Genomic DNA, 23,997 nt, shown 5'->3' with positions numbered 1-23,997 from the left:
ATGCCTAGTTCATAAAGATGCAAAAGTTCTGTGTACTTGTGAAAATGTACCTATAGCTGTAGAAAGGGATTTACTGTATATAGTGTATATATTCTGGTCTTCATCTGTCTGTCTGTCTGTCTGTAGTTTTGGTATGACAGACAACTACTTTGTGTTTGTGGAGCAGCCGGTGAAGATCAACCTGCTCAAGTTCCTGTCTGCCTGGAGCATCAGAGGAACCAACTACATGGACTGCTTTGAGTCCAACATGGGGGTAAGTGTGTGGTGTGTCTGTGTGTGCGCGCGCGTGCGTGCGTGCGTGCGTACGTACGTACATACATACATGTGAGCCCCTGCATTTTTCCTCATATATGTGTTATGTGTGTGTGTGTGTTGTAGACATGGTTCCACCTGGCCAGTAAGGAACCAGCCAGTTATTTGAGCAGCCACAGGTTCAGAACTTCAGCCTTTAACCTCTTCCACCACATTAACTCCTATGAAGACCAGGGCTTCATCGTCGTCGACCTCTGCACCTGGAAAGGGTACGGTCCTGTGTGTGTGTAAGGCGCAGATTAGCCATTGCTTTGTGGTAGTTTGTAACACCTGTACCGCAGCATTGCCTGTTTGTTTGGGTTGGTGTGCTGGTGCAGCTAGTTGAAATGCTATACCAGCAGTTCATTTGACTTCAGCGCCTCCATGACACAATTTACCTTTTTCACAACAGGCATTTTGTGTCTCAAAAGGAGGGTCAACTCAGGTGCAACCAAAATATTAATGAGGGTTTCCAACTTCCAATCCATTTAGGTGTTCCAGTGCTGGGGCCCTCATTAATGTTTTGGTTGCACCTGTGTTGAAAATGACTGCTGTGAAAAAGGGTCATTGGAGGCTTTTTGAACTGTGGCACTGGCTACCCTCAGTGTGGCGGAGCCATAGATGGTACAGTACACATATTCCAATCACCGCCCCAAGAATAACCCTGCCGACTACTAATGATAACAGGAAACGATGTAATCTTATTTATCAGTTTTACAGATGTTTATATTGTAACCTAATATATCAACCAATGAGATTAATTTGTCCCCAGGTCCCACAGGTCCGTGTGCCATTCACACGGACATCAACCCTTGCCCAACCCACCTGTGAGGTGGGCCGCCAAGCCGGGTCGGGCCTTTCAAACACAAAATCAACCCAGGAATATCCCTGGCTGGACCTTGGTGTGAAAGAGGTATATTATACTGTAATTACTCTCTATCTATCTCTATCTCTGTCTCTCTCTCTCCAGTCATGACTTTGTGTATAACTACCTCTATCTGGCCAACCTGAGGGAGGAGTGGGAGGAGGTGAAAGCAGCGATGAAGCCTCCTCAGCCCGAGGTCAGGCGATACGTACTGCCACTGGATATACACAGGGTGAGTGCACACACACACGCACAGCACACACACACACACTACTGTAATATCATAGGCTCCTAAATGTCCTTAAATGAAGGCTAGTAGGTTGATAATGTAAAAGCAGACTTTAATGGAGGTGGCCACGCCTCCAATGGTGTGTGTGTGTCTGTGTGTGTGTGTGTGTGTGTGTGTGTGTGTGTGTTCAGGAGGAGCAAGGGAAGAACCTGGTATCTCTGCCCTACACCACGGCAACTGCTGTTCTCCATGGAGACGGAACCATCTGGCTGGAACCTGAAGTCCTCTTCTCTGGACCCAGACAAGGTCAGACATGCACGCGCACGCACACACTGCACACACACACACACACACACACACACACACACACACACACACACACAGACACACACAGATGCACACATGCCCAGACACAAATGCAGTGTCATTAGACAGACAGACATTGTTAGCCCTTAAGTTTTCATTTAGACTCCCATCTTTTTATATGCACAGCATCTCTGGGCTACAGGTAAAGTCACTTGCTTATAGAACATAATAGACAGTAAACTATAGGTGCAGTCATCTTGGACATGACGGCTTGCCACTTCCTACATTGCAGCGAGGCCAGAGCATTAAATAAAAAATAACCTGAACCTTTACACATGAGCCCTTGTGTTCTTTTTTCATCAGGTGTGGTGAACTGGAAAGTTTTTTCCACCGACTACACGAGGACATACAGGATCCCCTACCAAATCTGCAACTGCATACAGTGCCGAAGATTATATAAAGACACTGAAGGCTACAGGGGGCATGGACAGCGAGGAAAAGTGCAAGGGTTTTACTCGGAGAATGATCTGGCAGGATTTTGCAGTATTGACTGTTTTTATGAAGCTGGATGCACTTTTCACGAGTGAGTGAGTGAGTGAGTGAGTGGACATTCCATTTTTTCAACTTTTATTACATTTAAGTTATTACATTATGAGCCGTTATTGCATTATGAGTTGCTACAGCGCGTATCAAAGCTTCAGTTGCTTTGACATGTATCAAAGCTTCGGTGTTGCTTTGAAGCATCAAGGCTTCGGTATAAAAGTCAGTCGCACTGCCGGAAATCATTTGTAGGCACGATAGAATAGTGGATTTGATATCGAAAGATATCACCTCTATTTTCAGATCTTCTATTTCACTGTATAAACATTCTACTGTGAAGCCGAGCATGTTCAGTCTGTGTTGTGATGATTCAGATGTTTTCTCTAATATTCCAGCTAACACTCCAGATGTTATTGTCAATGAAAATGAGAGAGAGGTGTTTGTTCTAGAGGTTGGCTGTACCTTTGACCACAGCCTAGAGGAGGCCTTTCTAACCAAGATGCTGACATATCAACAGCTGCAGCAGACCATCTCACAGCTGGGCTGCAGGTGTAAACTTCTAGTTTTCATATTTGGTAGCCTATGTCATGTCCATAAGCTGGTTGTGAGAGGCCTTCAGATGGCTTGTCTCCCAAAGAGAAGGGCCAAGCAGTTAGCAAGGTATTGTTCAGTATCTGCTATTATTGGTAGACGCTCAATATGGAGGAGGCGCTGCTTTTTGTACCCATGAAGTGGATACTGACCGCTATCTTACCTTACAGTAGAACTGTATCTGTCAATTTGCCATTGTCATCATCCTGTGTGGTGTCATCTTTTGTGTATGCATTAATGTGATCGCCAATTAGGCACTCATGTATCTGACTGACTCCCAACATCTGATTGCATTAGTGTTTATGTCCTTTGTACTTGTATCTATGTAGACATAAATAAATCATTTAAATGTGTGTGTGTGTGGAGCATGCACAGTTCACCAGAGAGTCAGGCACGTTAAGGGTGTTTAACCCTCTGTTATCATTTTCAAGCACTCCAAAGCAAGCTTTGAACCAGTCAGGTGATTCATTCAGGTAATGAGCTTTGTATCAAAGCTTCAGTGTCACACTTGCCATCACTACTTTGATCTGCTTCATTAACGAACCAGTCAGGTGATGCATTCAGGCAATGAAGCAGTTGCTGCTTGGAACAATCCATCTCAAACTGCACATGGCCATTGAGCATTGGCATAGGCAGAAAGTGAAGTAGACAATGTTTTCATTTTCCCAATTTTATGCTAATTCTGAGTATAAATTGCGGCAGATGTTATGTTGTCCTGACGTTATGACGTTATGTTGCCCCGACAGGGCATAGACTAGTCTGAAATGATAATCTGAAAATCTGTTCATGTACTTAAAGTTGTGAAAAGTCATGGAAAAGTTATTTTTTCTTCTGTCTAATAAAGTAAGTTTGTTTCTACAACACTGTTTTATTGTCCTTGTTTCTGTGTCTCTGAAATGCAGCACTCAGCCAGAAAGTTGACAATATTAATTTTAAAAATACATTATATACAGTCTATAGGTGTGTGCGTGTGTATATATTTGTAGGGATGTTTGTATGTTAACATTAATTACAACATTAATGTGTTAAATCATTTTCATGGATGCCTTTCTCATTAGTAATCCAGCTGTACAATCCCTCTAGGCTACTATGACAGTATTATATGCAGTGTTGGGGGTAACTAGTTACAAAAGTAACGAGTTACAGTAGTATATTACTTTTAGGCAGTAACTGAGTAATGTAACGAGTTACTCATTCTATTTTGGTAATATTATTACAGTTACTGAGTCCGGTAAGTAGTTACAATCTGACAATTTTTTTTTCAAGAGCCTGTGTCATCTGAAAATACCTAAAACAGTCCCTAAAATAAATACCTCTCCAAGTAACTAGTAATATGTAATATATTACATTTTGGAAGTAACGTGCCCAACACTGATTATATGTTACATAAGTAACAATATGTTACATTGGCTATATAGATTTTTTCAATTTTCAAATTTTTTATTTGATTTAAAAAATTTATTTTATTTTTTCTCTATTATTGGATTTATTTATTTTCTTCTTCTTTTTTGCATCGCAGCCTGTCAATACACTAATTACTCTTCTTTATTCTTTATCAAATTAATTCTAATGTGGCTAATTGTTTTTTGCATCAAGTACCCCTCTCTTTTGCATTGCAAAGAGAGTGTCATACACCTTTAAGAAATAAGTGGTCGTAAGTAAGCCCCGCCCCCCTGATGTCAGACCCCGCAGTAAGCCCCGCCCCCCTGATGTCCGACCCCGCCCCATATCCGACTCCGCCCGATTCCGCGGGCTGCAGCGAGGGGTACTTGAATATATTCACAGAATTCTCTTCCGCTTGCACCAGAAAGCGAATCGATAAGTCTATAGGAGGTCTCTGTAGAAAAGGGATATGGAGGGGCGGGGTCACAGTCCATGTCATTGGATAGGTGAAAAGGGGGTGGGGCTCTTTGTGGACTGTATAAATTCTCCGTGATGTGGGTGTGTCCTCCTCGTCCGCTGCTCTCGCGTGCTGTTCTGTGGTGAAGGAGTGGGTGGGTGGTGAGTCCATGGGGGGAGGGGGGGGGCGCATGTGTGCGCGTGCGTCGTTTTCTTGCGTGTGTATGTGTGTGCGCGTGCGCACGCGCTCAGTCGTTGTCCTCGTCGTCGTCTTCGCTCTCCTCGATGCCGTCGCTGTCCTCCTGCTCCTCGTCCTCGTCCTCCGTGTCGGGGATGTCCCACTGGGGGTGGTTGTCCAGCATAGCCTTGGCCTCGTGGACCTCCAGCTTGAGTGGCTTGATCTGGTCCAGTCCCAGGTAGGAGTCGGACCGGAGGATGACAGAATATTGGTAGTTGCCTGTTTTGGAGGGGGCAGGGAACTTCAGCTCCACCTCTTCTGTGTCTTTGAGCGTGCAGACGTGGTAGGGCATGGAGACGAGCGTCTGCTCTCGGCGGTCGGCGATGTAGAGCCACCACCACTCCTGCTTCTCCTCGGCGAAGTACAGGCTGTAGACCGGGTGCGTCACCTTAGACTTGGTCTCCAGCAGGGCACGCTCTCGCCGCTGGATGCTCTGCTGCAACGCCTCCCACTCCTCCTCGTCGTCGCCGGCGATCTCGTCCACCTCGGTGTCGCTCTGTTTGTCGCTCTCCTCGTCTCTCTCGCTGGGGGAGTCTTTGTTGGCCTCGCCCTCGTCCGACTCGCTGCCCTTATCCGAGCCGCCCGCCTCCTCCTCTTCCTCCTTGACCGCTGCCACAACCACTTCGTTTCCTGCCACGTTGCCATTGGCCTGCTTGGCTTTGGTGGGTGCAGGAGTGGCCTTCTTCTTGGTTAATTTCTTCTTCTTGGACTTGGCCGTCTTCTTGGCCCCTTTACTCTTGTTCTGCCACACTTTGGTTTTGGTTTTACTCAGGTCTCCTTGTCCCTCCTCTGTAGTGGCAGCCTCCTCTCCTCCTGGAAGACAAGGTGTCGCCTCCTGCTCTTTCTCAAACACCTCCGCCATCCTTTTTCTGGTTAAGGTGACAGTAACTGTGACAATAGAGCCTGCTGTGATGTTATTGCTGTCTTCATCGTGAAGGACTTGCAATTTGGTGTCCATGATGATGGAAGGCAAGCTGCCCAACACGGCCATGACCTCGTCGTACTTCTCCTCCCCCAAGAAACGCAGCATGCTGCGTCTGTCTGAGTCCTTAAGACTCACCAGGTCCTGTAGGCTCCGCACCTTATACTTCTTAGAGATGCAGTAGCGGAGGTGCTCCTCCTCAAAGTGGGGCAGCTGGAGCAGTGGTGACTTGGACTCCTGCAGACCCTGCACTATCATCTGGGTCAGCTTCATACAATTCTCTATGGACACCAGCCGAGGAGCATGGAAACCTCCTCTGCTGTTGGCCATCATGGTGAGCTGACAGCCGACGTTGACCATCTCCTGCAGCAGAGCTGGACTCTTCCTCACCACAAACCTCTGGTCTTCCTCTAAATCCTCAGACACCTCCATGCGTGCGAGGTGAGCAAGTACCAGGACCCTGGCCTTCAGACTGTAGGGGTAGCAGAATGGAGGCTCTTTCTTCTTCACGTTGATGTTGCCCAACTCACGGATCAACTGTGGCACTTCAATGTTGTCTGTGGGTCGTATGGTGGCGTCTTTATTGCTGCGAGGGTCGAACTCGAAAGCCGCCGTCAGCACCATGGCTAACCGCTTCATGTTGGGCGTCTTGTACATGAAGTGCATGAAGAGCTGGGTGGTGTTGATGAGGATCTGGTCTCCACTGTAGCGGATGGAGCGGTACCACCATGTGCCCACGACAACAGGAAGGATGACCATGAAGGCTAGGCCATACACCAACAGCACCAGCATAGAGTTTTTCTGGTCCACAATCCAGGCGGGCAGGGCAATACCAAAGCTGGTTGCTCCTGGACCATCCGGGTTGCCGTACTGTTCCCAGTTCTTCCGCGACTCTTCATTGGTCAGAGCAGCGTAGGCTTTGGCAATCTTCATGAACATGGCCTCGTCTCCACCTTTGTCAGGGTGGAACTTGAGGGACAGCACGCGGTATTGCTTCTTGATTTCGGACAGCGATGCACCCGTATCCAAGTTGAGGACTTCATAGGGATTGTACTCATGATACTCTCTATCTAGCTTCGACACCTTGTAGGCTAGCAGCAGGAACACAGCCCACCCAAATAACAATGCCGCTTTTTTTAGTGTTGGGACGATGCTTTGCTGTGATTTCATCAGCCTGAGCCGGTACCACAGACACCTGCAATGGACCCTCCGCAGGCTCTTCAGACGCAGTTGTTCAGCATTCTGATCTCGGGGCCAGAGGTAATATGTGGCTGGGATCACAATTAGTCCGACGAAGGACGTTAGAAAATAGAAAAATGTATTGCCGCTGTCGTCGTACTGGAACTGTTGCCCGGCCATTTCGTAGCGGCGCTTGGGTCTCCCTTCTTCTCCACCGCTATGCTTTTCCCTATCAAGCCCAATGTGTATGACTTGACAGACCTTCAGCTAACCAGTTAGCATTCAGCCAAAACAGCTCCGATCGGTGTACCTGGACTCCCAAGCCGAAGGTCGGCAGTTCGAATCCACCCCTGGACAAGCCCTTAACATGGGTTGCTGCAAGTACCACCTACACAACGCCGTTACATGAGGCTATAGTTCAGACTGATGACATCACTGATGATGTCATCAGTGATCAAGTCCTACTTGTCATGAAGTCCTCCTACCTGTCATGAAGTCCTGGGCGTAGGGCGTCTCCACACTGCAGTTCACCATGCTGCTCACAGGGACTCGGCTTGTCTTCAGTCTGCAGGCTGTGCAGCTTGTTTAAATGCCGCATCCACTCCAGACCTTTGAGCCCGATATCAAGACCATCCACTCCAGACCTTTGAGCCTGATATCAAGACCTTCCACTCCAGACCTTTGAGCCTGATATCAAGACCATCCACTCCAGACCTTTGAGCCTGATATCAAGACCTTCCACTCCAGACCTTTGAGCCTGATATCAAGACCATCCACTCCAGACCTTTGAGCCTGGGATACTCAACTTGCTTTGCCCGGGGGCCACTTTCGTGAAATGATAGGAGGCCAGGGGCCAGTTAATAAACAAACAATATACATTTTTCTGTCGCGGATTGTAGGCTTTTGTGGTGTCAGCCGGAGTTTAGTCTGACAATGTTGTGCACACCGGATAGTAAGTTAGGTTAAGTACATACATGAGTGCCTGAGTAGTGAGCAGACGGAAAACGGATCAATGAAAACTAAGGTGAAAGTATTAGGAAATGGTCGGGGGGCCACTCTGCACCCTGTCCCGGGCCGCATCTGGCCCCATGGCTGCAAGTTGAGTATCACTGCTTTAGTAGTTACTTGTAGACCTTGGTCAACAGAAGCAAAGGTACACACAATTATTCTAGGCCCAGGTTGGAAGTATGTACACTTCACACTCCCTGCAAGATACAGTAATAAAAGTCACGTGGGTTAAAGATGAGATAAGATAGAACCATGGTGTTTTTACAACACTGCTTTCCACAGCCAGGCCTACTTAACTATGAAGTCCTCCACCTCCTTGCATGTCCTCTTGCCATCATTGTGATGCTGGATGATGGCATCGTAGCCTCCTGTGCTGGTCAGGTCAGAGTTCTGTCAGTCAGATGGACATTAGATATTAGAATCAAATTTAAGTATGTGTTCATTGTCTTTGGTTTTAGCTGCAGTGTGTTTGAGGTATAATGTAGATTATGTGTTTAGATATGTCTTGTTTATGAATTATTGTCAAAAATGGAGAGAATGCACACCATGAAATCTCAGTGAGGTGCCAGTGACGGACAAGAATCCATAGAAAGAATAGAAAGCGCACACTCTGGCTCTGATGCAATGAATTTAATAACAGGACAACGTTTGGGCCTGGTGGCCTTTGTCAAGTCATGTACAAACAAGGTGAAGAGCACAGTCTTGTAGCAGAGACACACCTAGACCACAGCTGCAGCCAATCAATTAGAATCACTCATTACTGCAGGTGAATGAGAACTTACAAGTGATCTAAATGTGAAGAGCACAATTTTTCAGTGACAAAAAAGGTACAAAATAGAACCTTTACAGCCAAACAAACAATGAATGGTAAAAAAACCATCCAGAGTGAGAATTCACAAAGGAGATGGTGTTACAAAGTTACAATGGACCATTTTCACAGCTGCCACCCTGCATCCAAAAGGCAGGAAAAACAGAGGTGCAACCAACCCACCAACCAGGGACCCAGGACCAGAACACCTAAATGAACCAGAGACAGGAGACCCTGATTGAGGGTTTGGTGCACCCACGCCACTTCCACCCAAGACACAAAATGGCTGCTGCGAAAGAGGTCAAGTCTGAAAATGTAGGTTTGAAGTTTAATTATCAACAATATATCCTCAGCAATAGAATTGAACCTGCCCACCTCGATTGCCAGAGGGAGGGTACCAGTTCTCAACTGGGCACATAGAGATCTTCTGGATGTATCCAGGCGTAATGGAACATAAGGTTCTGGACTATACTTATTTTTGGATGTATGTTCTGAGTTTTGGTTTGAGCCACTTGTGATTAGCCCGTTTTTCTTGATTGTCAAGAAATAAGCTATGTTTAATATAGTGATCACTTAAGCAATATCACACGAGAGGGAGTGCATTGTTGGCTAATATTGGCACTGCTGTGATTCGGTCGCAGGCACGAGGCCGCAGGCCGAGTGCCGTAGATAATCACAGCAGTGCCAATATTAGACAACAATGCACGACCTCGAGTGTGATATTGCTTTTATACAACAGTTCTATTAAACAAAGCTGATTAAAAAAATGACAAAAAGCTGAGAAAATAGATGATTTCTGTATTTATTCCTCCGCCAACAAAAATAGTCCCCCCAGCTTTCCCTTTGCAGAGAATGTAGCCTAATCAGCCTAATTAACTGCAGGCTGTCTACTCTACTACTGTCTACTCTACAGCTGTGAAGCATTTTGTTGATTAGGGCAGCTGTGAAGCGGAGTGATCTACACACAGTGAAGCGCCAGTGCATTATCATGAAATATAGGCACTCGTAGGATCCCTCTTGTCCAATCAAATTGCTCGGCCGGAACTACCTGTTGTATAATAGAACGTAAACTGCTTCTGAAAATAAATTGCTGGGCAGCTTCCCTGAAAACAGCATTCATATCATTACACCATGGATAGTTATGTGCTTTATCCCCGTTAAACACTTGTTTTGCTACTCTACTCTCTGGCATATTAGATAGACGGTTCCACAAACATTTCATCTTTTTGTTTGATCAAACAAGCCTCCCAACACATGTCCCCTTGAAAAGCCAACACAGGTGCAAATGTATGCACGCCCAAAAAGCAGCAGATTGCACGGTTTTGGATGGCATTCACCTTGGAAAATTCCTTCCTTCCCCAAACTCCAGCTGCATAAAACAAAACTGGTGACACACATGCATCATAAAGCTTTGAAAATGTAGCATAACCAAGGTTTTTACAAGTTTTCACTTGACTTATTACTGAACCCAGGGCTCTAGCAGCAGTGTCGGCCAACACACATGCCCTCTCCAAACATAAAATGTTCATCAAAAGTTAATCCAAGATATTTATATGAACTGCTACATGCTAATGACATAGCTTCAGCATGAACATCAAAAGTGCTTCTCCTTGTTCCTGATTTCTGGAAATGCACAATTTGAGTTTTTTCTCTCTCTATTAATATAATAATTAATAGTCTACATTTTAAGATGAGTAAAACAATCATAGAACTCAAACTGGGAAGCTGGGTTTCCTCTGAGTCTGCATAATGAGCCATTCATCAATCATTCTTGTCCATTACACTGTGACAAGAGGGTGACATCACAGGGGAAAGAGACCAGCCAATAAGAGAAGGCCTGTTCAGTACCCTATAGGTGTCAGGCTACACCCCCAAACATCTGGGTTTAGGTGTAGTTACACTGGTGCTTTTCTTTTGGTGTTGTTTTGTTCTGCTATTTTACATTCAAGTCTTTGACGAGTGTCTTTTGCTTTTTCACAGAAAAGGGGGCGGGGACATGTTAGTCCACTATTTGTGCAGTAGGGAACAGTTTCAAACAGGGCCATTGTTTCCATTTGGACTAAAACATTTAGCACAGATAGCAATATTTGGGATCCATTTTTATTGCTTTTTTGTGATACATAAACACATGACAACGCAACAAAGCACAAAAACATCTACATACATAACTCTAAATCCCCCCTCCACCACAGATCAGAGTTAACAGAGCTCCCACACATTTTCATGGATACAATTTCTAAACTTTTCCATGACTTTTAATAATAATTCATAAATTATAATTAATAGAATTTCCATGTAATGTGAGGCGGTGACTCTGAATAAATACCAGAAATTATTAGTATGGACAAATCGACACAGCTGCTCTTTATACTGGTTTTCAGTATTTTAGTGTCACTGCATCATGGAAGCTATTGAACTAAAAGAGGAATTTTCCATAAAAATACTAATATAAAATACAAGAATTCAAAGAAGTAAAATCAATACATATTAGAGCTACGTTATGTCAAATGCTACAGAGAATACATTTGCCCTCATGTTACATTCCATGGAAGGTTATCCACAGGAAGATTACTGCAACAATTTCATTACACACAACAAAATGTTATGACTTTTCCTAAACGTTCAAGGACTTTACCCATCTGTGTGGACTATCATGTGTCTCTTCAAGTCTCCTTTCTGACCAAAACCTTTACCACAGACTGAGCAATTAAATGGTTTATCTCCTGTGTGGACTATCATGTGTGTCTTCAAGGTTCCTTTCAGACCAAAACCTTGACCACAGACTGAACAATTAAATGGTTTATCTCCTGTGTGGACTATCATGTGTGTCTTCAAGGTTCCTTTCTGACCAAAACCTTGACCACAGACTGAACAATTAAATGGTTTATCTCCTGTGTGGATTATCATGTGTGTCTTCAAGTTTCCTTTCTGACCAAAACCTTTAGCACAGACTGAGCAATTAAATGGTTTATCTCCTGTGTGGCCTATCATGTGTGTCTTCAAGTCTCCTTTCTGATGAAAACCTTTACCACAGACTGAGCAATTCAATTGTTTATCTCCTGTGTGGACTATCATGTGTCTCTTCAAGTCTCCTTTCTGACCAAAACCTTTACCACAGACTGAGCAATTAAATGGTTTATCTCCTGTGTGGACTATCATGTGTGTCTTCAAGGTTGATTTATGACCAAAACCTTGACCACAGACTGAACAATTAAATGGTTTATCTCCTGTGTGGACTATCATGTGTGTCTTCAAGGTTCCTTCCCGACCAAAACCTTTACCACAGACTGAGCAAATAAATTGTTTATCTCCTGTGTGGATTATCATGTGTGTCTTCAAGTTTCCTTCGCGACTAAAACCTTTACCACAGACTGAGCAGTTAAATTGTTTCACACCTGTGTGGACTATCATGTGTAACTTCAAGGATCCTTTATGACCAAAACCTTTACCACAGACTGAGCAATTAAATTGTTTATCTCCTGTGTGGACTATCATGTGTTTCTTCAAGTTTCCTTCTTGACCAAAACCTTTACCACAGACTGAGCAAATACATTGTTTATCTCCTGTGTGGACTATCATGTGTAACTTCAAGGTTCCTTTAGAACCAAAACCTTTGCCACAGACTGAGCAAATACATTGTTTATCTCCTGTGTGGATTATCATGTGTGTCTTCAAGGTTGATTTATGACCAAAACCTTTACCACAGACTGAGCAATTAAATTGTTTATCTCCTGTGTGGACTATCATGTGTCTCTTCAAGTCTCCTTTCTGACCAAAACCTTTACCACAGACTGAGCAATTAAATGGTTTATCTCCTGTGTGGACTATCATGTGTGTCTTCAAGGTTGATTTATGACCAAAACCTTGACCACAGACTGAACAATTAAATGGTTTATCTCCTGTGTGGACTATCATGTGTGTCTTCAAGGTTCCTTCCCGACCAAAACCTTTACCACAGACTGAGCAAATAAATTGTTTATCTCCTGTGTGGATTATCATGTGTGTCTTCAAGTTTCCTTCGCGACTAAAACCTTTACCACAGACTGAGCAGTTAAATTGTTTCACACCTGTGTGGACTATCATGTGTAACTTCAAGGATCCTTTATGACCAAAACCTTTACCACAGACTGAGCAATTAAATTGTTTATCTCCTGTGTGGACTATCATGTGTTTCTTCAAGTTTCCTTCTTGACCAAAACCTTTACCACAGACTGAGCAAATACATTGTTTATCTCCTGTGTGGACTATCATGTGTAACTTCAAGGTTCCTTTAGAACCAAAACCTTTGCCACAGACTGAGCAAATAAATTGTTTATCTCCTGTGTGGATTATCATGTGTGTCTTCAAGGTTGATTTATGACCAAAACCTTTACCACAGACTGAGCAATTAAATTGTTTATCTCCTGTGTGGACTATCATGTGTGTCTTCAAGGTTCCTTTCTGACCAAAACCTTGACCACAGACTGAACAATTAAATTGTTTATCTCCTGTGTGGACTATCATGTGTGTCTTCAAGTGTCTCTGTGAGTCTAAACCTGACTGAGGTTCACTAGTTTCCATGCATTCATCATCATTGTCTTCAGTCTCAGAAGAGTCTGAAGTCTTGTCATCACTAGTTGGTTGTGAATTACTAGCTGGTTCTGATACTCCACAGTCCTCTGCATCAGCTTCTGTTTTCATCTGTTCAGTTGAGCTGCTGGCTAGAGGCTCTGTCTCTCTGTTCTCCTCAGTTTGGCTTTGATGAAGCTGTGAGGACTGAGGTTTCTCTTCCTCATATTCACTCTTCACAGGGACAACAGAGAATGGGAACTTGGTGATATCATCAGCGTCCTCCGGCCCTTGAAGCTGCTCTCCCTTCTGACTGATCCAGAGTTCCTCCTGTTCCTCTTTAATGTGTGGAGACTCTGGGTCCTCCTGTTCCTCTTTAATATCATGTGGGGGCTCTGGGTCCTCCTGTTCCTCTTTAATATCATGTGGGGGCTCTGGGTCCTCCTGTTCCTCTTTAATATAATGTGGGGGCTCTGGGTCCTCCTGGTGCAGACTGGGGCTCCAGTTCTGCTGCTCAGGGGGAACCTCTTCTTCACTGATTAACAGCTGCTGGATGTCTGGAGGCAAGGCTGAAATACACACATACACAAAGAGTGAGCATAAATCAAATAATCTCATTCCACTAAAAGCAATTTAAGAACATTTCCACTGCATTGGACAACAACTCCACAATTTTTGACCCATTTCCTGGTTAGTTTAAAACAACGTAAAGGCAAGTCTAAGAAGCACGCACACTAGATTTTGTGTCATTCTGACTTCTTCATAAGAGCACCCAAGGAATTATGGGAAATTGCAGAATATGCCAACAGAAAAAAGAAAAAACCTAAGTGTCTCGGATGAGACGAGTTTCCAGCATTTACTGAACGTGTCAAGTCAGCCAGAATGTCGGTCTTCCGCTTTAGGGCTTTCAAAATAAAATCCTTAATATAACCTTAATATAAATTTTCAGTAATGCTTTACAGCAGGCAGTGTTGCGCATGAACACACTAAATGAGCACCGTTTATTGAACAAGCTCATATTTTGGTGAACCCGTGAGCTGAGCGGATCCTTTTGCAAATACATGAGACGTACAGTGAGCGTCATTAACTCCTGCGGGAGTGAACGACGCTCTTCCTGTTGTTTCCTCACTCTCATACCTTCATAATTTATTTTTGAAAGCCTTAAAGCGGAAGACCTACTTTTACATTGTGGTTGACTTGATGCTCGTGCACTAAATTTAAAAAAAGGGAATAGGAAATGAACTGGAAATGAATTGAACTGCTCATTTTTGGGCACTGTGAACTTAGTTCAACATTTAAAATTATGAACATGAACAAGTTCATTAGTGTGAGCTGAACTTTCAGCTAGCTCTTGGGAAAGTGTGAACTTGCACAACACTGACAGCAGGGGGTGCCTAATAGGTAGATTGTGATGATCTACCGGTCGATCTCGGTAACCTTGCAAGCAAGCTGGATTCTCTAATTTGTGAAAAAACAAACAATACCGCCCCCATCTGGCTATGTCAGGTTAAGATCTCGGGCCATCAATAAGTAGCTCGCCAAAGGAATCGTTTTTTGTTTTGTTTTACACACAAACCCCATCCCACTCATGTATAGCTAACTCAGTATCTACAGTATTTAACATGATACACATTATTAAATAATGTTAGATAAATAATATAATACTGTAAAAATGTGCTAAATATGTACTTGGGAACACAAGGGGAAACGAAGTAGCTCGCGACTAGTTTTATTTTTTGCCTGGACACAGTACATAATGAGGCTGTAGTCAACGCTGTAAGTGATGAGCCCCTTAGGGTTTCAGGAGACTCCAGAGATATGACAGTGCAGGTCCCAAAATTCCTCATGGAACCTACTCGCTCCTGGACATCAAGTCGAATTTGGTGGTGGCACAGGAAACTCACATACAATTGACAGAAGTAAAGAAGTTATTGGCCTGAGGTGGAGGGTCTGGACTGGAGAGGTGTCTTTGCAAATTGGGAGAGTATGACATCATCACTCGATCTGTTGCAGTGCAGAAAATCATGTGTGAGGAATATGAAGACATACAACATGATTAGCACCTCTGGCACATCGTGAAGAACGTTAAGAAACGACTGCTGAACTGCCACAACGAGGAGTTGTTTGAATGGATCAGATTCAGAATCATCACAAACCACCTCTGGTTTGCTCACGTACAGCGTTGAGTACAGGCTCATGGTGTAACTGTCCAGGCATGGTTAACCTCTGGGGTGACATATGACTTCTATCTGTTGAACCACTGTCTTTTTGAGATGGTTTCCAGACCAATGCTGTCACACACCTCCATAAATGGATTGCACTCATTTGCGGTCACAAATACAGCAGCAGGGACAGAAACATTGCATTTCCACTATTCCTCTAACTAAAGGCTGAGAATGCCACATATACTCATGGCCATCAATGCATTCTGTGCTCATACTAAGGCCAAAAATCCAATCGTTTTTTGGAGACAGTTGGTGGCCTCACCAAACATTTACCGCAACCTTCCCAATGGCACACACGAAAGAGCTTCAACCATTCTCCAGACACAATACTTTTTCCATCTTGTGAGACAGGCTCCTCATCCTCATCACTGAGACTTCCATCTTCATCATTGATGCTTCCTTCACCACTCAGCTCAAACTCATCATCATGGGCATCATCTTGACACTCTGACATTAAGCTTTCTCCCTCTAAAGCTGGCTTTATACTCGCTGTGCCGCGAAGGGCGCAGGGGAGGAGCGAGGGCCGCCCGCAAGCGTCAAATGACGTCAATGTGTTGGGCGCGACCTCCGTAGGCCGCCCACCGCGTACCTGAAGATTTTTCTCACAGCACGACCTCCGCACGGCTTCTCTCCAAACATGGAGAGCCACTGAGCCCTGAACACTGAGCTGTGTTTTCCCCACATTTCTTGACCCATGTGGTAGGCTAAACTTTGATTTGCAACTGTTCGTTTTTAGCCATTTCACCAAGTAAATGTGTTGTGTTGAGAGAGATTAAAAGCAGCACAGAGTAGGCAATCAGGGGCTGAGAACTGAAACGGCTATTCAGTAAAAACAAGTTTGGTGATTCATTCATTTTCTGATATACGGTCGTTTGAGAGTGAAAGCGCACTCAGTACTGCACATAATAGCGGTTCATTGCGACGTTTCACGGGCTGTTCTCACTATTTTACCAGTGTAGAATGTAAATGCTGCCATTCTGAGTATAAAAGCATTTGCCCCAGCAGCGCGAGGTCCGCACGTGACTCACGGAGCTCTGCCTCGCGGAGTCTTGCTCGAGTATAATGAGCCCTTTAATCTTCACATTGCTCACTGCTAAGGTGCACATCTGGCTGAGATGATGGGGCCCTAGTTGGAGGGAGCTGGCATTTCACAGATGTACAGTATGAATGGTTGTTGTTTATTACTTGGTTGCTTATTATGTCATCTGTCAAAGTGCCTGTGCAGATGTACTGCTTATTGCCCCCCTCTTCTTTATCCTGCTCAAATGCATCATTGTGGGTGCTGACACTGACGGGGTCAAGGTGCAGACACTGACGGTCAAGGTGCTGACACTGACGGTCAAGGTGCTGACACTGACGGTCAAGGTGCTGACACTGACGGTCAAGGTGCTGACTTTTTTTATTTTATTTAACCTTTATTTACCCAGGCAAGCAAGTAAGAACAATTTCTTATATACAAAAGCAGCCTGACAAAAAGCAAGGGCCTTTTGGGGGAAGGGGGTGGGAGGCTGAAATAAAAACAAGGTTATATAAATACAAGTAAAAACTTACAGTAGTAATAGGAGCATACTATATACAAACACATGCTACAATAACAATATGAGAGAGAGAGAGAGAGAGAGACAGAGAGAGAGAGAGAGAGAGGGGGAGAGGGAGAGAGAGAGAGAGAGACAAAGAGAGAGAGAGAGAGAGAGAGGGGGAGAGGGAGAGAGAGGAAGAGAGAGAAAGAGGAGGGGGGAGGGGGTGAAGGGGCAGGGAAGGGAGAAGAGGAGGGACTGGGGGTATGTGTGTGGTTGGGAGGAGGTCAACAGGTACAACAGTCGATTACAATCTGTTGCAGGTTTTGCTTAAAAGCAGTGAGCGATGAGAGGAGCGTGAGTTTGAGGGTGTTTTGTAGAGTGTTCCAGTCGTAAGCTGACGCAAAGCGGAAGGCACTGCGGCCAAAAACGGTGCGGACTTTCGGAACGGAGAGTCGGATGAAGTTACTGGATCTGAGATTGTAGTCGGAACTGGAGAAGTGTAGAAGGGAGGAGAGGTAGAGAGGAGTTTTGCCAAGAATGGATTTGTAGATGAGCTGGAGCCAGTGAAGAAGCCGTCTGGTGTAAAGGGATGCCCAGTCGACCAGGTTGTAAAGGTCACAGTGATGAGTGGTGAATGGTGCGCCAGTGGCAAAACGGATGGCGGAATGATGAAGCGTGTCCAGTTTTTTGAGGGCGCTCTGGGATGCCATTCTGTAGATGGTGTCGCCATAATCAAAGATGGGCAGGATGGTCATCTTGACAAGCGTGTGTTTGGCAGAACGGGTGAAAGAAGCTTTATTGCGGTACAAGAAGCTGCAGGCGAGCTTTGACTTTGGACTGTAGGTGTTTTATGTGAGTGTTGAAAGAGAGGGATGGGTCGAGCCAGAGGCCAAGGTATTTGTACGATGTGACAAATTCCAGCTCGGAGCCATCGGCACAGGTGATCTTGGGGGCGCTGGTGGTATCGTGTTTTCTGTCGAAAAGAATGCATTTCGTCTTCTTAGAATTAAGAAGCAGATGGAGGCTGTGAAATGACTGCTCAATATTGGTGAGACTGAGTTGAAGGGTGGATGCCGCAGAGTGGAGAGACACTGACGGTCAAGGTGCTGACACTGACGGTCAAGGTGCTGACACTGACGGTCAAGGTGCTGACACTGACGGTCAAGGTGCAGACACTCAAGGTGCAGATAGTGCCAGTCTCCTTGTCTGTCTCTGGGAGCTTGCTGCTTGCCACCAGCTGCATGCATGCCAGCCTAACCTGTAAACTAGGGCTGTGCAATAAAATCGATACATACAGCAATATATCGCGATCATTTTTTTTCTGCAATACCGTATCGATATTTCAGAAAAATATCGTGATATATCGCCATATTGATGTTTTTCTACAACTGTGTGTTCATTGACACAATAAGAATACTTTTTATTTTAGTGCGTTCAGTAACACACTCAACACTAGTGGTTTTCACTCAATTTGTCCACTAAATTATCAATATAAAGTGATGTACATATTATTACACTACCTGGGTGGTACACAGCGAGTTGTATTTTCTAGCTCAATTTTTTTTTAATTTTCAGTAAATTATGTAGAGTATTGCAATATATCGCAATATGTATTGTATCGCAATGTATCGTGATGCAATCATATTGTGACCCATGTATCGTATTGAGAGGCCCTTGCCAATACCCAGCCGAACATGAAGTTACTGTATGTAAGTACCCAAACAACATTGACAGCTTTGTCATGAAAGACTTTGTACTTAGATCCTGACTAACTTATTAAAGCATATTAAATAATAATATACCTAAACTACATTTGTTGTGTTGTTATTCTTACAGTAACCATGCATAGTGCATAGTATTAATAATTGTGTTCGTGTTGTAATTGTGTTTTTAGTTTCTTGTCCATGTCTCTGGTGCTGGTTGAATCACTACAATTACTTTTGGTATTTTATCATGATACGGCGATATGATGTGTAAACACTGCTGTTTTTTGTGCTAGCAATATGGTACTTTACAATACACACAGCTCATTGGCTGTTTTTATCATTTGATTGTAATCACCTGTTAACAATAACCTGTTATTGTCCTAGCAAGATGGCCATGTGATGATGTAAGAGAATATGAATTGGTGAGGCAGTAATCACAAGCATGTGTGTTGATTACTGGCACAGAAGCAAACCGCTTTTGACCATCATCATCGTCGTCATGTGTAAGCTGGTCGTATGCATTGTAGAAGCCAGCGTACAGAATGTAGCAGCAAGAATCATATCTGCAAATGTAACTATTTATTCCCCTCACTGCTATCTTCAGATATCTGCACCAATAAATCCATAAATAATAAGCTGTGATGACTTTTTTCAAACATCTTATATTGACAATAGAAATTACATGGAGACAAAGCAAACATTAATACACACAAAAAACTAATCACAAACAAAGACATCATACAGACAATACAGATTCCAATAAACAAAGAACACAAATCAACAGTTTTTGCAGCATCAGCTGTGATCACCTTCTCTGGCTGAGGAATCAAATGATGTGTAGGCTATGGTGTTAAATTAGCCTACATGAGTTGAATATACTTTCCACTTCAGGCCTGGATGTTTATATTATGTGGTCATTCTTGGATTAGATTAGGCTAGCCTTCATTTTGTTATAGAAATCTTTAGGGTTGGAAATGTGTGTAGGACTGATGGTGATTAGTTAACTGCCGCGGGGTTCGCATTTCTGGGTGGTAAGTGATGTCACGCTGATTCGTCCTATACCGTTTGGAAGCTGAAACTGATTTTTTTTTCTTTATTGTCATGGATGCTGCTACATAATCATTGATTAGAGTGGAAATAATTTCAGTAAACAGTGCAGGCCCGGCGCTAGGGGCGGGCCTGACCGGGCCGGGCCCCCCCATTCAACAAACTGGCCCCCCCATTCCAAAAAAAAAAAAAAAAAAAAAAAAAAAAAAAAAAAATTTTTTTTTTTGCTAAACGTTTTTCCGTTTTTCTGTTTTAAAGTTTAACATGGAATCTGGCTGTCATTAGGCATTGATTAACTGAATGCTATTGCTAACTGTTACTTTGAACATCCATTTGCAATGATTCTGGCTGGATATTAACTATTGTAAATTTGTCACAATGAATGCAATTTGTGCACAATGTGTAAATACACTTAATATTAATTGTTTAGGCCTAATTATTTGTAAAGTCACAACACATTAGAGATGTGTGTAGTTCTTCACAGATTTAGCCTCTTCATTTTGCTCTCAAATGCACCAGGTTGACGAATTTTACTTTAAAATGTACAAAATCTTCTTCCGGGGGAGAATCCCCCCGGACCCCCCTTGGGTAGCTTGGCCCCCCCAAGCTAGTGGCAGGCCCCCTCTGTAACTTGGGTCTGGAGCCGGGCCTGAAACAGTGTTAACTTTAATGAATCCTTCATTTCCGGTTTAAGAAGTGGTTAGCCTTAAAGCTAATTTATACTAACTGCGGAGTGTCCGGTATTCGCGGAGGCTCTGTGCGGCGAGCCCGGCGCTCCGCACAGGCTCTGCGGAGGGACTGCACGGAGCTCCGCGCTCCTCTCAAAAAATGTAACTCCGCGGAGCCCGCCGCGAGCTCGTGCAGTCAATTCCGAGGCTATGATTGGCTAATGTTTGCTATGGTTTGTATAGGGAAGAAGCCTCCACAAACTGACCAAGTGATCGGCGAAATCAGTGCAAAATGAACGGGTTTGAGCATCGCCTGGCAGAAGAAGTACAGTGTGTATGATTCATCCACACGAGACTACAAAGACCTACAGATTACTAATAATTTGTGGAGGGAAATTGGTAGTTTTGTCAACAGATCCTGACATCTGTAAACAAAAGGGGAAGAAACGTCGGGACAAATTTGTGAAAGCCAAAAAAGAAGGTGAAAGGAGAGAGTGGGGATGGCGGTGGGAAAATAATTCCTCCCATAACAAGCTGCCTTGGCTCAGTGTTTTTGGGAAAAAAGTCTGAATAGCCTACAATTTACTACGTCAATAAAAACTTGATTTGAGATCGAAAAAATGAAATGCAAAGCACAAAAACAAGAAGACAACAAACTTACTTGCTAAAAACAAACTAAAAATAGCCTACAATTGCACTAGGATTGATTATTCGCCGATATAAATCAGGATCACACATGGAAGAACTGATGTGACATTTGCATTCCTGCTAAAAACACAACGGGAGCCTGGAGGGGGATTCTCCGCTCTCTGCAGACACTGCACTGATACCGCATTTACCATAAAAGGATGTGCCTCTGCGGAGAGAACGGTCTTGCCGTGAACACCGCGGACACCGGACACTCCGCAGTCAGTATAAATTTGCTTTTATAAGTGGGCGTACCTTAGCATGATACCTTGGAAGTGGGCGTACCTTGAAGATAAGGTTTTATTTTATAAACCAGTGGCCGGAAGTCATGCCTTCTTATTGTGTCATGTTTAACTTGACGCTGCTCCTAGTAGGTAGCTAGCTACGATTCGGACGGGCTAACCTGCTCTGTGCAGCTTCACTTGGGGTTTCATCAGGACATCGAGCAGCTTCCTCCGGCGGTGGATCTCCTGCCCTGACCGCTGAACTTTGTCTTCGTACTCCGCCACGGTTTCCTCAAACAGCCTGAAAATATCCTGCGCAGCCGCAGTTGGCCGCGCTCGGTGACCAGCAGCGCTCTCAGCTCATCCGGTGGGATTTCAGCAGTTTCTTTTCCTTTTTCCAACAGCAGCAGAAAGTCTTCAGCAGCACAGCTGATCCGCTCCTGTACACACAGCCTCAGCATCTGCACGGCCCCGCTGCTACAGACATTTTTACTCGTTTCTGATCTTTCTGATGCAGCACTTTTAGCATTCCTTCCGCCAAACAAAGGCAGCAAGACATAGTCTCTTATGGTGCGTTCCTTTATCGCAAAATAACTGGGATGTGGAGGCTAAATGACATCACATCCGTTTTGTTAGCGTTCCATTTGCAGAAAACTTGAGCTGGGAAGTTCACTGTTCATTGGTCAGATCCAGTCGCTAGCCAGGCTAGCCATTGTTAGCCATTGTTAGCAATAAAATTGACAACATGGCATTTCGCGGCAATTTGCGCATACAAACACTGCAGCCTCATGTCCACACAGATAGATGTTAGGCAGTGCTGTGTGTACAGCTGATTTAATGAGACACAAACAAAACAGAAGTGCTAAACAACATTACTACGATTATACTACTACTGTTGTTGCGCGGCGCAGCCATCTTGGATTTTTGAGGTTGGGGCTGCTGAGACTCCTACGAGTTTGGAATGGGACATACCAGCTCTGATGACGTCACCGCCCAGCTCATGACCTTTGAAGTCGTAAGATTACCAGTCCCCAGTTATAAAGGAATGCACGATTAGAACAGACGAGTTGGCTTCCGCAATTTTCAAATGCTCTCGCCATACCGTCTGTACGCTAGACCCCCAGAACATGCACAAGGAAGTAGTGAAAAAAACCTTCAGACCGGAAGGAAGTTCGACGGAATCTGACCAATCACGACACGCGTGTCCACGAAAAATATGTTCCCCCCGGAAACTTAAACCGATGCAGGTTGCTAATGCTAGCAGTGCTTTAGAATTACCATGGAAGCTACGCCGACGAAACCGGTGAAATAAGACCCTGATAGACGTAAACGATGTATCCGCGGCTTGGAGGAACCTCGTGCAAGACGTGCACTTATTCCAGAGTTAAACGAAAGTGATGAGGTAAGTTGCTAACGTTACTGAGCTTATCGTTCGTCTTACTAATCAGCGTTAGCTAACGATAGCTACAGCAGTATACAGCTAGTTAGCTAATGTTAAATTCTGATTGGACGAATGAGCGGAAGTCCCGCCTTTCAACTTCCTCTTCCGTTTGGTGCATGATTCTCCCCCACGAAGTACAGACTGTATATAGCTGCATCTGCCGGATGTAGATAAGACAGTCTGTTTTAAGAGACTAAGCAAGACATGGATGTAATAAGAGCAAGAACCGCTAGCGACAACAATAGGACTTCCTGTCGGACTTTTTCAAAAATAAAATAACAGTTCTACGCAAGTCTTCTTCTTCTTTGGGGTGGTATGGGGGTTGCCATCCTTCAATGTTGCATTACCGCCACCTCCTAGATTGCTAAATCTATATACTGTAGCGCAATAAAAACTGTCGACCCAAAATGCCCATTCACAATATTACCCATACGAAACCCAAACCAATTGTCTAGGACGGCGCGAACGCCTCTTTCAGATGCCTAGTGGCAATGAAGCACAACAAGCCCATGTTTCACACTAATTACTAAATTGTAAAAGTAGCCTATTACAAAATATGGTAACACTTCATAATACTGTAACACAAAAAATGGGTAGTTACTGAGGAACGAGTAGGGAACAAACCATTAGTTCATGAATAGTTAATGATTAGTTAATGAGTAGTTGATAGGTAGTCCCTTAATGGTAGTTACTTAAGAACTGACCATTAGTTACCATGTTAACGAACCAGTAAGTAATGATTACATTTTTTTTCATTTGTTTTCATTCACTAGTTCATTAATAGTTAATCGGTAGTTCCTTAAAGATCCTTAATGGTAGTTACTTAAGAACTGACCATTAGTTCCCATGGTAGTTACTTAAGAACTGACCATTAGTTACCATGTTAACGAACCAGTAAGTAATGATTACTTCATTATTATTTTTTTATATTTCACTAGTTCATGAACAGGTAGTTCCTTAAGAACTGACTATTACTTACCATGTTAGTGCATCATTACTTCCTGCTTACTTTACCATTAGTTCTCATGTTTGTGCCCCCTCAAGTAAAGCAGTACATCTTACTGAGTTGTTACTAAGGAATACACCATTACTTCCTGCTTACTTTACCATTACTT

The 23,997-nt window shown here is 43.9% G+C and overlaps 1 protein-coding gene and 1 pseudogene across 2 annotated transcripts in view; one reads left to right on the top strand and one right to left on the bottom strand.

Moving 5' to 3' along the window:
* Positions 1-2,289, top strand: part of LOC310795318 (retinal Mueller cells isomerohydrolase-like) — a gene marked incomplete at its 5' end in the record, with an annotated part of 37,765 nt that extends 35,476 nt beyond the window's left edge. Inside the window, 5 exons of the mRNA XM_083657368.1 lie at positions 127-253; positions 379-521; positions 1,064-1,388; positions 1,577-1,691; positions 2,055-2,289. Coding sequence (XP_083513494.1) covers positions 127-253; positions 379-521; positions 1,064-1,199 — 406 coding nt within the window. The 3' untranslated portion in view covers positions 1,200-1,388; positions 1,577-1,691; positions 2,055-2,289. The remainder of the gene's footprint in view (positions 1-126; positions 254-378; positions 522-1,063; positions 1,389-1,576; positions 1,692-2,054) is intronic.
* A 2,419-nt stretch (positions 2,290-4,708) lies between these two features.
* Positions 4,709-7,228, bottom strand: LOC310795717 (translocation protein SEC63 homolog pseudogene; annotated as a pseudogene). The gene has a single exon. The product of its transcript is annotated as a translocation protein SEC63 homolog pseudogene (transcript).
* Positions 7,229-23,997: the final 16,769 nt, after the last annotated feature.

This window comes from Poromitra crassiceps (assembly GCF_964638095.1).
Source record: "Poromitra crassiceps genome assembly, chromosome: 21".
Lineage (NCBI taxonomy): Eukaryota > Metazoa > Chordata > Actinopteri > Beryciformes > Melamphaidae > Poromitra > Poromitra crassiceps.
This window is presented reverse-complemented; position numbering and strand designations above follow the sequence as displayed.